Source organism: Molossus molossus, unplaced genomic scaffold, assembly GCF_014108415.1.
Source record: "Molossus molossus isolate mMolMol1 unplaced genomic scaffold, mMolMol1.p scaffold_m16_p_16, whole genome shotgun sequence".
Classification (NCBI taxonomy): Eukaryota; Metazoa; Chordata; class Mammalia; order Chiroptera; family Molossidae; genus Molossus; species Molossus molossus.
Genome location: NW_023425351.1, coordinates 42,662,177 through 42,679,820, shown reverse-complemented (window position 1 = coordinate 42,679,820; position 17,644 = coordinate 42,662,177). Strand labels below are relative to the sequence as shown.

Below are 17,644 nucleotides of genomic sequence, written 5' to 3'. Positions count from 1 at the left end.
AGATATGTTTTTATTTATCTTCAAATAGAGTGGGAGGGAGGGAGAGAGAGAAAGAAATATCGACATGAGAGCAACACATCAACTGGCTGCCTCCCCTCCCATAGGACCTCAACCAGAGCCAGGGACAAACTGCAACTGAGGTACATGCCCTTGACCAGAAACAAACCCATGCTCATTGGTCCCAGGGCCAATGTTCTAACTACGGAGCCAAACAAAGCTAGTGTAGCTATCTTTATTTTTTATCTTACCTAGACCTTTTGGGTAACTTGCTGCAGCTTTACACTGGCACTTACTGCTTTACTTTGCACTTTTATGTTTTATGGAGATGGCCTCTTTCCTTAAACCTTATGAACCAATTTCACTATCTTCAAATTTTTCTTCTGCAGCTTCGTTACCTCTTTCAGCCTTCATAAAATTGAAGAGAGAGCCTTGCAGGGAATGTTGTGGCTGGTTTTTATCTGTGCAGACCACTAAAACTTTCTCCATATCAGCAATAAGGCTGCTTTTACTTCTTATCATTTGTGTACTCACTGGAGTAGCACTTTTCATTTCCTTCAAGAACTTTTACATAGTATTCACAACTTGGCTGTTTGGAGCAAGAGGCCTAGCTTTTGCCCCATCTCGGCTTTCTACATGCCTTCCTCACTAAGCTGAATCATACCAAGCTTTTGATTTAAAAGTTTCCTTTCACCTGGATACTTACAGGCCATTGGAGGGTTATTAATTAGCCTAATTTCAATACTGCTGTGTGTTAGAGATTAGGGAAGAGAGAGAGAGAGAGAGACGGCCAGTCAGTCCAGCAGTCTGGACACACAACACTTTTTAAGTTAGCCCTCTTACACTGGCGTGATTCATGGTGCTCCCAAAGAATTAAAATAGTAACATCAAAGATCACCAATCACAGATCACCATAACAAATGTAATAATAATGAACACATTTGAAATATTGCAAGAATTACCAAAATGTGACACAGAGACATGAAGTAAGCAAATGCTATTAGAAAAAATGGCATCAACAGACTTACTAGACACATGGTTGCCACAAACCAATAAGTAAAAAAACACAATATCTCTGGATTGCAATAAAGTGGAGTGCAATAAAATGAGATGTCTGTACTACATTTTTTTGCTAAGGAATTTTAAAACCGTATCATTATTTGAAAACTTTGAAATTTTAAAAGCATATCATTAATTCTTTATTATCAAATTATTTTAGTTCTTTTATTTGGAAAGATATGAGGTTTTCTCCTTTTTGTTGGTCAGGCATTTCTCACTCATATCCTCTCAGTTTCTAAAACCCAAATTTTAAGAAGCAATTACACATAATTTTAATACCTGTTGTCATAAAAAGAAATTAGAGCAATAATTGCATTTACTAATAAAGTACACCTTTCATATTTATAAATATAATACAAGTGTCTCTTACTATAATAGATGCATTCTATTTGAGTCTTTTCAAACTCTTGGTACTAAGCAACAATGCTGATTACAAACTCCAGTCTGCAGTCTGCAATTAATGAAATGGAAACTAGAAATTCAATTATAAATGAATTTTTCTGAAAACGCCAAATACTAGTACAAGTTCAATTCAGAAAATACAGTGTTGTTTTGGTGGTAGTAGATGTAGCACATACAAAAATTTCCTACTGTGTTGCAGGACAGGGATGGAGAAAGCAAAGATGAAAAGGAGAAATGAATGTAGAAGGTTAGTATCACTGAAACTGTTGGCCTTGGTAATCAAGCTGAGTAATGAGTATAGGTAGAATTCTGTGATATAAAAACGTTTGAAAGAATAAAAGAGCTAAATAAAATGATGAAGACCAAGAAGTAGGATAAACAACAAAAAAGAAACAAACGATTTTTAAATGGTAACAAGGTCCAATGTAAAGATGTACTTAAGGGTACAGGCGAAGAAAAATTTAGACAGAAGGTGATCATCAAGAAAGTGAAAAGATAAACCAAAGGACTGCAGAAAATGTTTGTAAACCATTTTTATCTGATAATGGACTTGTATAAGAATATAAAGAATTCTACAACTTCAAAGGATACACAGGTCAAATAAAATGAACAAAGAACTTAAGTATACATTTCTTCACAGAAAATATATAGTCAATAAGCATAGGAAAAGATGCTCAACCTCATTAGCCATTAGGGTAATGCAAATCAAAACCACAATGAGACACTACTTCCTTCACACCCAGATGGCTAAAAACAAAAGACAGGTAATAAAAGTATGGGGAGGATGTGAGAAAATTGGAACCCTCAAACACTGCAAGTGGGAATATACAATGGTACAACTGCTTTGGAAAAAGTCTGGCAATTTCTCAAAAAGTTATATACAGAATTACCATATGGTCCCACCATTCTATACCTAGATATACATCCAAGAGAAATACAAGCACAAGCATATGATCACACAAAAACTTATAGATGAATCTTCTTAGCAGCATTATTCATAACTGTCACAAGTACAAAGAACCCAAATATCCATCAACTGATGAATAGATGAACAAAATATGGTATATACACACAGTGGAATATTACTTGACAAAAAGGAAAAAAATAAATCATGGATACATGCTACAAAATGGACAGACTTCGAAAACAATATGCTAATTGAAAGATTTTAGTCACAAAGACTGTATTTTAATGTCCAGAATAGGTATTTCCATAAAGACAAAAAGCAGATTAATGTTGCCTAGGGCTGCGGGGAACGAAAGCCTTGGGGAGTGATGGCTAAAGAATGTGGGACTTCTTTTTGGGGTAATGAAAATATTCTAAAATAGATTGTGGTAATGGACACAGAACTCTGAATACACTAAAAGTTTAACATTGTGTATGTATGGTATGTGAACTATATCTCAATAAAGCTGTTTTAAGAAGGGGAAAAGACGGCATAAAAAATGGGAAGGGGGAGAGAAACCAAGGTAAAACTTTTCTGGCATGGGGGAAGGGGGAAACCTGGACAAAAGCATGAATATGGAAAAAATGCAATTTTTCTGAGGACCAAGACGACTACAAGTATAGTGTTTAAAAAAAGGCTATTTCTGACTTGTGTTAAAGAACTAGTTATCAAAGGAGAAAGGATACTGTAGGAGAATATTATCAAATAATAATTATATTCAATAGGAACAGAGGGAAAAGTCATTAGAGTGAAGAATAGGAGAAAACTGGATTCTGTGAGTTAGTAGTGATCAATAATAAGACAGCAAGTAGGAAGGTAAGCTAGAGGTATAAAATTATGATAGAAGGTGAAGCAGGAACATTGAAGAGAAGCACTTGGCATATGGTCAACTTTTGAATAGAAAAATTAACAGTTCTTCTTCCACACATTATCAGAATATAAGTCTAAAAGACTCAAGAATGTATATCACCTACATAACCACTTCACTAATGTAGTAAATGAGAACTAGTTGTAATGTAAAGCAACGGATCACATGCTTAAACCAAACATGTTAAACAACGTTTAACAGTGCTGAGCCTGTCTATTAATAGCCCACAGATGCAACATAATAAAATGCTAAAACTTTACACTTTAAATATATATTTCCTGGATCTTAAGATAGAAATTTTGGAGACATAATACTACAAGCAAAATGAGTAAAATAAGACTTTGGGGAGCAAATAAAAGACATAAAATAACCAGGCATTCAGAAATATGGCTGCTTAAAATGATTTTAGCTGATCCTTTTAATTCATCTATTATACATTTTATAGATTCTTTATTTGATAAAAATAAACTTCCTTGGCAGAGATGAAAACATCCTAACATCATTCCATTTCCGTCAATTCCCTTAATCTGCAAAAAATTAGTTCTACCAGTTTTAGATTTCTCATGACAGACCATCAGGTTATGAATCACATATTCTGTGGTTTCTTGTCTGATCTGTGTTTAATACTTGTGACTGCATTCTGTTAAAATAGAATATTTCCAGAATAATAAATTTTAAATAAAATGTTTTCAATAGCACAGTCCATTTGATAAATTCAGAAAAGAAAATAGAAAATTTTCCAGAGAACCTCTTCCAGGTTATAGACTGCTGACTTCTCCCTGTGACTTCACATGGCGTAAGGGTCAAGGAAGCTCTTTCTGGCCTCTTTATGTAAGCACATTAATTTCATTCATGAGGACTTTACCTTCATAATCTAATCACCTCCCAAAGATACCCCTTCCTAATAACATCACACTGGGCCTTATAATTTCAACAGATGAATTTTGGGATAAACAAACATTTAGACCATAGTATATAATCTAGTCTGCTTAAATATTCATCAATTCAAGTTTTTTGAATGAGATAAAATTCATATAACATAAAATTTACCCTTTTTGAGGTGTACAATTAAGTGGAACTGAGCATATTTACAAGTATGAAAACATCACCACTATCTAATTCCAGAACATTTTCATTACTCCCAAAGAAACTTATGCCCATTAGCAGTCACTCCCATTCCTCCTTCTCCCAAACTCTGGCAACCATTAATCTACTCTTTGCCTCCACATATTTGCCTACTCTAAGCATTTCATATAAACAGAATCAGAATATGTGACTTTTTGCATCGTTTCTGCCTCTAAGCATACTGTTTTCAAGGTTCCCCACACTACAGCATGGATCAGTATTTCATTCCTCTACAGCATGGATCAGTATTTCATTCCTTTTTATGTCTGAATAATAGTCCATTGTATATTCATCAGTTAAAGACATTTGTGTTGTTTCCACCTTTTGACTATTAAGAATAATGCTATGTGATCTCTTTTACATGTGGAATCTTAAAGAGTCAAATATTATAGAACAGTGGTTACCATAGCCAAGGTGGTAGGGTGAAATGAGAGATGTTGGTCAAAGGGTACAAAGTTACAGTTATGTATAATGAAAAAGTTCTAGAAATCTAATGTACAGCATGATGACTATAGTTAGCAATTCTGTATTGTATACTAGCTTTGCTAAGAGTAAATTTCTGGTGCTCTCACCACTGGAAAAAAATGGTAACTGTGTTAATTAGCTTGACTGCAGCAATTATATCACTATGCACAGCAAAATATCATGTTGTACACAAAAAGGATAATTTGCTTACCAACTCTTAAAGTATAATCAAACATATTGTATTTATACCTGATTTGGTTATTTCAAACATACACATTGATCCCCTCAAAAGTTACCTATGTAAGGCCGAAGAATCAACGGTACAAAGAGCTGGTAAAAAATAATTTCTTGCAGCCCTGGCCAGTTTGGCTCAGCGGTTAGAGTGTCAGTCTGTGGTCCAGAGAGGCCCGGGTTCAGTTCCCGCTAACGGCATGTACCTCGGTTGCAGTTTGTACCCGGCCCTGGTTGGGTCGTGTGGGTGGCAACCACTCGATGTGTCTTTTTCACGTCCATGTTTCTCTCTCTCTCTCTCTTCCTCTCTCTCCCTCCCTCTTTATTTGAACAAAAAAACAAAAAAATGTCCTGGGGTGAGGATAAAAAATATAAATAAATAAAGATAATCTCTTGCAAATATAAAATATATCCTGAGTTTGGTGGCAGGGAACAAGTAAATGGCTATATACATTAACAATTTAAGTTGAGCAAGTTATACATATGGATTTGAATGATAAATTATTAGTCACTACTAATAAGAATTTTCCATATACATGTCAAGAAGATTGTGCTCTTACCTTTGGTTTGGAAAACTTCATTCATCAAAGCTTCATTCACTAATGAAGAGCCGACATTTCCAATATGAGACCAACTTTGATATATTGCTTGCAGCAGAAGTGTCTGTGCTCTTGTAGCTTGAATTGTAAGATTTGGAAGATCAAATATACCTTCAGTTATAGCAATCTGAGATCTTTTGGTCCTGCATAAGAAAACAGAAAGAATAACAATATAGTAAATAGCATTTACAAACAACAACATACAAAATGAATTAAGTTGCCAGGGAAGAAAAGGTATACATTAGAAATATTTTAAAATAGAATTATCACATAGATATGCAATTCTACTAACTTTAATTTTTGACTGACTGATTGATTTTAGAGAGAAGAAGGAACAAGAGAAAGAGAAAAACACCGATTTGTTGTTCCATTTATTTTTGCATTCAATGGTTGTTTCTTGTGTGTGCACTGACTGGGTATGGAACCCGCAACCTTGACATATCAGGACAATGTTCTAACCAACTGAGCTACCCAGCCTGGGCCAATTCTACTAACTTTAAGTAAGTTTCACTATTTCAAAAGATCTTACACTAATAAAAAATAAAAATAAAAAATAATTGATACACATAAATTCTGCTCATACAATTATACTTTTCAAAACAGTTAATTATCAGGAAAAAAAAAACAGTAAAATAATACTATTTAACACTTAAAAAAATTTACTAGCAGATATGCATTGTTCTAAATGTCTTATATCGATTAACTCACTGAATCCTGACCTAATGCTCTTTGAGAAAGTTGTCATTATCACCATTTTCAAGATAAGGGAAATAAGACACAGAGATAAATTAAGGTATCAAACACATAGCCAATTCTTCTGAGATTCCATCTAAGTCTGACTTTGTAAAGTTCCAGTTCCTAAATTTATTTATATTTTTAAATCTTTAACCTTACTTTCAAAGGTTTTCAATTAAAGTGCTAGATGAAGGACATGAAATTTTAAATATCTGAGAGTAATTCTGGCTAAATCACTTATTTATTTTATGTTTTTTTGGGGGGGGGGATTACATAACTTTTCTGACCTTCACTTTCCCCTTTAAAAACAAACTAACTCCTGCCAAATCTACCACAGATGATTGTAGTGAAAATCAATTACATTTAATATTTAAAGCTTAATAGATACAAGTTAATACCTAGGATCTGAAGAGAAGGACAGTGTCTTTACACTCAAAGAACTCAGAGTCCAGTTGTGAGACAAACAAATTATAAGTTAACATAAATGCTAAAATAATGTTATGTAAAGATTCCTACATGATACACTTAGGAGGTTGAGGGGGCAAAAATGCATGTGCTATATCTTAGTTTAATACTAAAGAATAAATATAAGTCATTTCAGAAAAATATTATAAATTCTTTAAAGAAAAAAAAATATCCCAATACAAAAATAGTCCAAGGACATAAACAGGAAATGCACACAATATGAAAACAGAAATGACCCATAAACATGAAAAGACTCTAAGCCTCACCAGAAAAGGGGAAATTAAAATTAAAATAATGTACAACTTTTTTAACCTCTCATATTAGAAAAACTTGTCAGGTTCTAATCCATCTTCTAGGAATCTATCGGAAAAGAATTCCCAGGAGTCTGCAAGAATACTTACACAATGACAGTGTTTGCAGCATTATTTAAAATAGCCCAAACCTGAGAAAATCTCTTTGTTTTTCTGTAGGCTTTCTTTAAATCCTCACCTGAGAATATTTTTCCACTTATCTTCAGATAGAGTGGGAGAGAGGGAGGGAGAGAGAGAGAAACATAGATGCGAGAGAGACACTTCAAATGGTTGCCTCCCACATGACCCCACCAAGGCCCAGGGACTGAACTACTACTGAGATACGTGCCCTTGACAGGAATCAAACCCGTGACTCTGGCCAAACCAGCCAAGGCTGAGACAATTTTATTGTTAAATAAATTCTGGCACATTAACTTCATGTAAAACTACTCAGATATTAAAATAATAAAGGTAGTTATATCTACAGACATGAAAGGCTATCATGGAATATGGATGAGTAAAAACGATATACAGATGCCTTATACAGTTTCATGCAATGGCAGGAAGTGGTGAGTTACCCATACATAAAACCATATCTGCATGTGTTTGTATGTTGAAATTAAAAGTTCTGGATATTCCAGCCAGTGTGGCTCATTGGTTGAGTGTTGACTTATGCACCAAGAGGCCACCAGTTCGATTCCCCATCAGGGCACATGCCCGGGGTTGTGGGACAATGCCCACTGGGGGGGCATGCAAGAGGCAGGCAGTAGATGTTCTCTCTGATCAATGTTTCTCTCTCTCTCTCCCTCTCCCTTCCCTTCTCTCTAAAATCAATAAAGAAAAATATTTAATAAATAAAGTTCTGTATAGAACTATTAATAGTAGCCATCCTAAGAAGAGCAGAAAAGTGGAAGAAATTTATGTGATCTTCTCCTTGTTCTCTCCATATAAATGTCTATATTGTTTTACTTGATCCCTTGAGAAATCTAGATTATTATTTGAGAAAATGTATACTATTCTTTTTTCAAAAATTTTAAAGAAATGGCAGTATTTCAGGAAGAAACTAAGAAAATCACAAAATATTTATGTCAAAATAATTTTACAAAACATTTATAAAATGTAAAGATACGATATTAGCATTATTAATGTATCCAACTACCTGCCCCCCCCACCCTGATATTGGATTATCAAATAATTTCTTACCTCCTCACTGAAATAAAACTTCACTTAAAACCACCCTTCAGCACTGGCATGTTTGGCTCAGTGGTTAGAACGTTAGCCCACGGACCAGAGAATCCCAGGTTCGATTCTGGCCAAGGGCACGTACCTCAGTTGTGGTTTGTTCCAGCTCTGGTTGGGGTAGTGCAGGTGGTAATCAATCAATGTGTCTCTCTCACATCGATTTTCTCTCTCTCTCTTCCTCCCTCTCTCCCTCCCCATCTATCTGAAGATAAATGTAAAAATATCCTCGGGTGAGGATAGAAAAATAAAACAACTATTTAAAAAAAATAATAGTAAAACCACCCCACAGAGAAATGACATCAGCAAAAATGGCAGAGTAAGGTACACCAAAAATCTATCCCTCCATAAAAACAACAAAAAAGATGTCAAAAGCTGTTGATAATTAACTTTTTCAGAACTCTGGAAACTAACCAAAAGCCTGCAGCAAAAAGGGGAACACTTAAACATAAAACAAAAAAATTTTAAACTAAAAAGCCAAGCTAATTTCAGTAGTAACAGTGAGCTTTGTAGTATTTTAACTTTCGCATGTTGCATCCCGTCCTTAAGCTCAGCAGTAGCACTGAATAGCCCACATTCCCAGTACTGGTAACAGAGAAAGCAAAACAGACCTTCACCACAAGGAACTGTAATTGTTTGTTTTAATTTGTCTGGTGGCTACCAAGAGAACAAACTCAAAGAGCTTGCTTTATCTCTCTCAATTCAGAACTCTCCCGAACAACTACCCAGGGGTATTTATAGAAAACATTTAGAGGTAAATGTATTGCATTAGTCCTTGCTACCTGGGACAATGGGTAAGAGAAAGAGCAAAATTTGGTGTACCTTACTCTACCCAACAAGTAAAGAAGGCAAAGTTGCAAATTGCCTAGTTGAGTTTTGAAGGCATTCCCCACCAGAAATGATGGAGGCCACACGGCAGTGGGATCAAATAGTCAAAGTGCTGAAATAAAAAACTATTAATAATTACAATTCTGGCAAAAGTATCCTTCAAAAATGAAGCAGAAATCTCTCAAGAAAGAAGCGTCCAGGACCAGAAGGCTTCACTGGTGAATTCTACCAAACACTGAATGAAGAATAAATACCAATCCTTTTTAAACTTATACAAAAAACTGAAGAAAAAAACCCTTCCTCATTCCTTTCATAAGGCCAGTATTATCCTGATACCAAAGGCAAAGACAACATAAGAAAACTACAGACCAATATCCTCAGTGAACCAAGATGCAAAAATCCTCAGTAAAATACTAGCAAATCAAATTCAGAAGAATACTAAGAGCTATACACCATAACAACTAGAATTTGTCCTGGAAATAAGAGAGTAATTCAACTTAAAAAAAATGCAATACACTGTATTTATAAAATAATGTGGGAGAAAAGCGTGTTCATCTCAACTGATAGAGAAAAAGCATTTGACAAAATCAAATACTCTTTCATGATAAACACACTAAACATAAAGGAAAATTCTTCAACATGATACAGAACATTTACAAAAAACACACAACTAACATCATACTTAGTGGTTAAAGACTGAAAGCTTGCCCTGGCCGGTCTGGCTCAGCGGTTGGAGCGTCGGCCTGCGGTACAGAGAGACCCGGGTTCGGTTCCCGCTAAGGGCATGTACCTCGGTTGCAGTTTGTCCCCGGCCCTGGTTGGTCGTGCAGGTGGCAGCCACTCGATGTGTCCCTTCACATTGATGTTTCTCTCTCTCTCTCTTCCTCTCTCTCCCTCCCGCTCTATCTGAACAAAAAATGGAAAAATGTCCTCGGTTGAGGATTAAAAAAAAAAAGACTGAAAGCTTTCTCTCCAAGATCAGGAAGAAGACAAGATGTCTGCTCTTATTATATTAAACACTGTAGTAAAGTTTTTAGCCAAAAAATGAGGCGGGAAAAAAACTGGAAAGGAAAAAAAAACTATCACTACTCACAGATGATATAATCTTATAAATTGAAAACCCTAAAGAAAACACACAAACACCATTGGAGCCAATAAACAAGTTCAACCAAATTATAAGGTACAAGGTAATTACACAAAAATCAATTTTATATCTATATATACTCACTATAAATAATCTGAAAGGAAAATTGAGAAAATTCTATTTGCAACAGTAACAAAAAGAATAAAACACTTAGGAATAATTTAACAAAGAAGTGAGAGACTTTTAGATTGAAAACTACAAAGCTTTGTTCAAAGACATTAAAGAAGGGATCTAAATAATGGTAACACAGCCCAAGTTTATGGTATGGAAATTTTAATATTAAGATGGCAATATCTGCCAAATTGGTGTATAGATTCAATATAATCCCTATCAGAATCCCAGTTATTTTTAGTAAATGAATAAACTAATCCTGAAACTCATATGGACTTGTGAGGTACACCAATATCCAAAATAATCTTGGGAAAAAAAAAAAGCTGGGTCCAGCCAGCATGGCTCAGTGTACTGAGCGTCTTCCCATGGACTGAGAGGTCCCCGTTCGATTCCCGGTCAGGGCACATATCCAGGCTACAGGTTCAATCCCCAGTAGGGGTTGTGCAGGAGGAAGCCCATAAATGTTTTGCTCTCACATCGATGTTTCTATCTCTCTCTCCTTTCCCCTCTCTCTAAAAAATCAATAAAAACATATTTATTGAAAAAAGTTGGAAGACTCACATTTCCTAATTTCAAAATTTACTACAAAGGTACAGTAATCAAACAGTGTCATACTGGCAGTAGGATAGACATACAAAAATCCGTGCACTAGAACTGAGAGTCTAGAAATAAACCTATATGTGTATGATCAATTGATTTCTGATAAGAGAGTCAAGCCCAAGATATGGGAAATGAATAGTCTTTCAAACAAATGGTTTTACAACAATTGGATAATCAAATACAAAAGAATGACGTTGGATCCATACCTCATACCATACCAAAATTAACTCAAAATTGATCAAAAGGTAAAACTATAAAATTATTAGAAGAAAACACAGATGTAAGTCTTCATGATCTTGAATTAAGGAATGATTTCTTAAACATGATTTCAAAAGCAAAACAAACAAAATAAATAAACTGAACTATTTCAAAATTTAAAACTTTCGTATATCAAAGGATACTATCCAGAAAGTGAAAAGACAACATAAAGAATGGGAGAAAATATTTGTAAATCATATATCTAATAAGAGTCTAGTGTTCAGAACATGCAAAGATCTCCCACAACTCAACAGCAATTAAAAAATGAACTAGGGCATGAACAGACAGTTCTCCAAAGAAGATACAGAAATGACCAATTAGCACATGAAAAGATGCTCGATATCATTAGTAAAATAAAAATCAAAACCACTAGATGCCATTTCATATCCATTAGGACAACTATAATACAAGGGGGAGAAAAAAAAAAAAACAGAAAATAATAAGTGTTGGCAAAGATGAAAAGGAACTGAAACCCTCATACACTGGAGGTAGGACTATATAATGGTACCGCCACTTTGTAAAACAATGTCAGTTCATCAAAAAGGTAAATATAGATTTACTACATGACCCAGTAATTATATTGCTGGAATATATCCAAAAAAAACCTAAAAGTGTGTTCATATAAAAACTCATACATGCAATTTCAATGCATCATTATTCTTTTTTTTTTAATCCTCACCCGAGGATATTTTTGCATTTATCTTCAGATAGAGTGAAAGGGAGAGAGAGAGAAACATCAGTGTGAGAGAGACACATTGATTGTTTGCCACTCACACAACCCCCACCAGGGCCAGGGACAAACTGCAACCGAGGTACGTGCCCTTAGTGGGGATGGAACCTGGAACTCCCGAGTCCACAGGCTGACACTCTTAACCACAGAGCCAAACAAACGAGGGCAGCAACATTATTCTTAACCAAAACATGGAAATAGCCCTGGCCAGTTTGACTCAGCGGTTAGAGCTTCAACCTGCAGTCCAGAGACACCCAGGGTTCAGTTCCCGCTAAGAGCACGTACCTCGGTTGCAGTTTGTCCCCAGCCCCAGTTGGGGTCGTGTGGGTGGCAACCACTCGATATGTTCCCTTCATGTCAATGTTTCTCTCTCTCTCTCTCTTCCTTGCTCTCCCTCCCACTCTATCTGAACAAAAAATGGAAAAAATGTCCTCGCATGAGGATAAAAAACAAAACAAAACATGGAAACAACTCAAATGTAAGACAGCTGATGAATGGATAAACAAAATATGAAATATTTTTGGTCATAAAGAAAATAGTAATACATGGTACTACATTGATAAACCTTGAAAACATATTAAATGAAAGAAGCCAAACAGAAAATGCCACATATTTTAAGCTTCTGATTATATAAAGTGTCCAGAATCCTAGATAGAGACAAGGTTCCTTTTTTGAGTTTTAAAATTGTTCTGGAATTAGATGATGATGATAATGAATGCACAACAATATGAATATACTAAATCAATGAACTGTACAGTTTAAAATCATCAATATGGTGAATTTTATGTTATTTGGATTTTATATCAATTTTTTAAAATCTCCTTAAAGTATTCAGAACTCTGTTCCTAGGAACATCTATCCAAGCAATTAACCATTGTCTTCAATCACTCAAAAACACCAAAATAAAAACAAAACCCTGGGATCATGCATCTCTCTTAATTAGCATGTTGTAATTTAAATGTATAATTGCATATTAAGATTTCTATGACTTTGTCCATACAACTTCCAAATATTTAATAGAAATGTGACTGTACATAGATTTACCCTTCAATCCACAAACCTGGCCACATTTTATCATAAAACCAAAAGATAGGAATGAACAGACCAGGAAATAAATGCGTACTGAATAAAAGATTATTTAAACCAAACAGGTAAAATACAACAAACCAAGAGACAGTAGAAAAAACAAAAAGGACCCAATTAATAAATTTATATTTCATTATCATCACTGGTTTCTTTTCCTTTTCCAACACTGCAGTCATTTCTTAAAACATTTTGTTTAATTAAGGGTTTAAAAATTGAGAGGTGGTTCTCTTTCTATTATGCTCTTAAATTTCTGTTCAAAATGAGTGACTAAAAAAAATAAATTATTAGTAGTGATACTAAGTACAGAAAACAGATATCTGGAACACCTTCAATATAAAAATGTACAATTAATCTAGCTACTCTATCTTCAGCCAGATACACTGTGGTATTTAGAAGTCCTATGGTGTAGCAAGAGTTATGTTCTTATAACCACAGCAATATTTATTTATAAGACAAAATTATAGTTGGGATTCTTTTTACAAGTGGGTCTTTACTATTTCATAACAAATTCAGCTACTGTATATGGTACTCTAACATTCAAGCCATCATATGTCACATAAAATAGTTCCCAAATGGATAACATAAACTTAAATAAAAATTTAAACATATGCAAATTTTAAAAGATTAATTTATTCTACATTTTAATAATGCCCAAGAGTAGGGGGCAATTCCCTCTTTCAGATTCAATTTAATTCAACATCAAAGGAAATAATTCACTTTGTACAAAAGCCAAAATTCAATAATAAACAAGTAAGTTATATCATACACATAGGACATGTTTTTGTGGTTTGTTTTATTTTCCAGCTGTAACCAAGTACAAATAAAAGTACATTTTATTATACGTCTGTTAAGTACTCCAGTAGCATTTGAACTAAAATAAACTATTTTAAAATTATTTGGCAATAGATGCTAACTTATACAATGTACCTGCTGTTTGTATAACAATATCAATAAAGGGTTTTTTCTCTTTTGTTTTTATCAATATTGAAATATTTTAGCTAACAGACTAACAAATATAGGAAATGAACACCCATGAATCAACTTCATAAACCCAACTGATGAAATCATAATATTATGCCATATTAACTTCAGAGGTTTTTAAACAAATCAATAGCTTTTATAACTTTTTAAAAGCTATTGGGGGAGGAGGGATCATTAAAATGTCAATGAAAATGCACAATAAAAGTATAATTTTCCTTGTTAGTTATGCCACTACAAATTTCTTTAAATTTTGTTTAAAATAAAACAGTTCAATAAAATTCATACAAAAGTTATCTAACAACTTCTGGATTTACCTAATTTTTTTTTGGATATATCACTAAACCTACATTTTAACAGCTAAGTGGTAAAAATAATTTATTTAACAAATGGCTATTTCACATATCCCTAAGTTCTAGTCTGAACATATGTTCATTTTACAGAATAGGTTTAAAAACTATCAATGTAAACATTACTCTCTAAGGGAAAATAAATCCTAATGTAACTAGTGGGATAAACAACTCATTAAAACTAAACTTGGACAAACTCCAGGATAAATTTAAAGAAATAGAAACATTCAAGCCTTGATCGTGTAGTAGCAAAGACTGAAAATTAATATGCCCTAATTAACAAATACTTTAAAAGACTCTACTTGAACCATCTGCTGACATTATAATACAGAAGCTGGTGAAATTTCGGGACTGATACAACATTTCTATAAAGAAAATTTTTCTTCAAAATTTTAAATAAAAATGTGGGAGTGGTTTACTCAATGCAAAGGAATTAACTTATACAATCCATTCACGTTCATAGGAATACCATAAAATTTTTGCCCCACATAAACTTGAAGAACAGCCATCCAGTCTTTTAAAATCAACACACCTCAGAGCAATTGAAAGAATAGCCTCAGCAACAGCTGGATCTAAAGATTTATATAGAATCCCCAAATGCAAAGTTTAACCTACAAATTGGTTCCAAAAATGTATTTTTGTTATTACTCATATCCTGTACAGTAAAATAAGATTAGATCACTTTTTCCAAAATAAAATGAGTACAAAACTTCACTCACTCTACATAGAAATGAAAGCGGTTTTAAAAGCTAAGAAATGTATATTTAGTTCTGTATACAATGACCTTTTAACTTAACATCAATACTTAAATGAAAAGAAAAAAGTTTTAAATTAAATGCTAAGTAAAATAAATGGTTAAATTAGCTCCTCTTTTCTCCTTCTGATCCTCCTCCACTCCCGGTAGATAACTACTTTATATGAGCTTAGCATACGTAACCACAGAGCTCTGTCTACTGATTTTATGCATTCATAGTTACATGTATAATTTTAATGGAGATATATGTGTATATGACTACAGCCTTCATTTACTGACTAAGCACATATCTTATAGATCATCAAGATATTTCAACATTAGTATATATACTTTTCTACATTGTCTTTTTTTTATTTTTTTATCCTCACCCAAGGACATTTTTTCTTTTTTTTCTTTTTTTTTTTTTATTCAGATAGAGTGGGAGGGGGAGAGAGGAAGAGAGAGAGAGAGAGAAACATCAATATGAAAGGAACACATTGAGTGGCTGCCACCTGCACGACCCAACCAAGGCCGGGGACAAACTGCAACCGAAGTACATGTCCCTAGCAGGAACCAAACCCGGGTCTCTCTGGACCGCAGGCCAATGCTCTAACCGCTAAGCCAAACTGGCCAGGGCCATTGTGGGGTTTTTTATGTTTTTTTTGTTTGTTTGTTTTTTTATTTTAGAGAGAGAAGAAGGGAGAGGGAGAAAGACAGAAACATCAATGAGAGATAACATCAACTGGCCGCTTCCTGCATGCCCCTCACTTGGGATTTGGCCCACAACCTGGACATGTGCCCTGACCAGGAATAAAAACGGCAACCTCTTGGTGCATGGGTTGTAGCTCAACCACTGAGCCACACTGGCAAGGCTACATTGGTCTTTTTAATGCCTACTTGGCATTTTACTGTTTGAAGCAAGTTTCACATTCATCAGCATTTCCCACCATCCCCACCAGTATTAACTATTATACTTTTAAATTACAGTGATTTTTGGCATTTGCAAATGGCTGTAAAATATAAATTATATCCTGTTAGAAACAAAAATATTGTACCATTTTACAAAATTTCTAAAATAAAAAATACTATTATTTGAACTTAAATGTTAGTTAACAGATGAACAAAGAAAACTTATTTATCTTTAAAACAAAAATATAATGAATGCTTGATTATTATAACATATAATCCAAAATCTTACAATAAAGTATGAGTGGTAGCAAACAAACAAAATACAAAAGAAGCAAATGCTGTCTCTTCATTAATGTCATCATCACCTAGACAAGTTATTCAATTAATCTACTAAAATAAAAATGTCTTGCCCTGGCCAGTTTGTTCAGTGGTTAGAGCATCTGCCTGCGGTCCGGAGAGACCCGGGTTCGGTTCCCGCTAAGGGCACGTACTTCGGTTGCAGTTTGTCCCCGGCCCTGGATGGTCGTGCGGGTGGCAGCCACTCGATGTGTCCCTTTCACATCGATGTTTCCCTCTCTCTCTCTTCCTCTCTCTCCCTCCCACTCTGTCTGTACAAAAAATGGAAAAATGTCCTCGGATGAGGATTAAAATAAATAAATAAATAAATAAAATAAAAATGTCTTAACTACTCAAAGAAGGAGAGAAATAAAAGTATATTTATGCAATATATTTTATATATATGTTTAGTAACATTCAAATATACCCTCAAAAATTCTGAGTGAGAAAATCACTAGAATTTTATTTCAGTTTTAGTCATTCATTAAAGTCACTGGTTTTTGCTTTGGACAGTAGCACATCTTAGATGTATTATGTAAATAAAAAGGAAACAAACTTTGTTGTCAAAAAAGCATACAATCTAAATCAGACAACCAAAAAACACTGAAAAAATTACCAACTGTATGTCAATAAATATTCATTTGTGCCTATTATAGATTTAAGGTTTTAAAATGTCCTCTATAAAAAAAAGAGATGGTCATTATGGAACTTAAATTTGGGGGGAAATTTCAGAAAAGTCATTAAATAATCACACCAAATACAGTAAAATCGCTTCTATGAAAAGTACAGTGAAAAACAGGAACAATATCCCACCCTTATTAGAAGGATGTGATCTAATCAAAAAAATATCAATTGGGCCAATGTCTGAAGGGTAAACAAAAATTATTTAGGCTAGGACTAGTAAAACAATATGATGAAAAACTAGGTTGAAAGAAGACAAACTGAAAAAGGGCAAAATGGCCGGAGAGGCCCTGGGGCAGGTGGCACGACTGGCTGGAGTGTCAGCCTGTACACCAAAAGGCTGCAGGCTGGATCCACAGTCAGAGCATACCCAGGAGGCAACCAATCAACGTTTCTCTCACAGCGATGTTTCTCCTTCCCCCTCTCACCTCTGCCTAGAATCAATAAAAAGACATGTCCTCTGGTGAGGATTTTTTTTA

General features: G+C 34.3%; 1 protein-coding gene across 9 annotated transcripts in view; it reads right to left on the bottom strand.

The window, feature by feature from the left end:
• Positions 1-17,644, bottom strand: part of VPS13B (vacuolar protein sorting 13 homolog B) — an 867,799-nt gene that overhangs the window by 712,683 nt on the left and 137,472 nt on the right. For 8 of the 9 annotated variants that reach the window (XR_004959842.1, XR_004959841.1, XM_036263824.1 and 5 more), the window contains exon 17: positions 5,654-5,835. Coding sequence is in view for 7 of the 9 variants with exons in the window: in XM_036263824.1 (XP_036119717.1) it covers positions 5,654-5,835 (182 nt within the window). In the remaining 2 variants the exon portion in view is untranslated. Of the gene's footprint in view, positions 1-1,436; positions 1,529-5,653; positions 5,836-17,644 lie in introns of those variants that run through there. The other variant, XM_036263830.1, reaches the window with a different exon arrangement.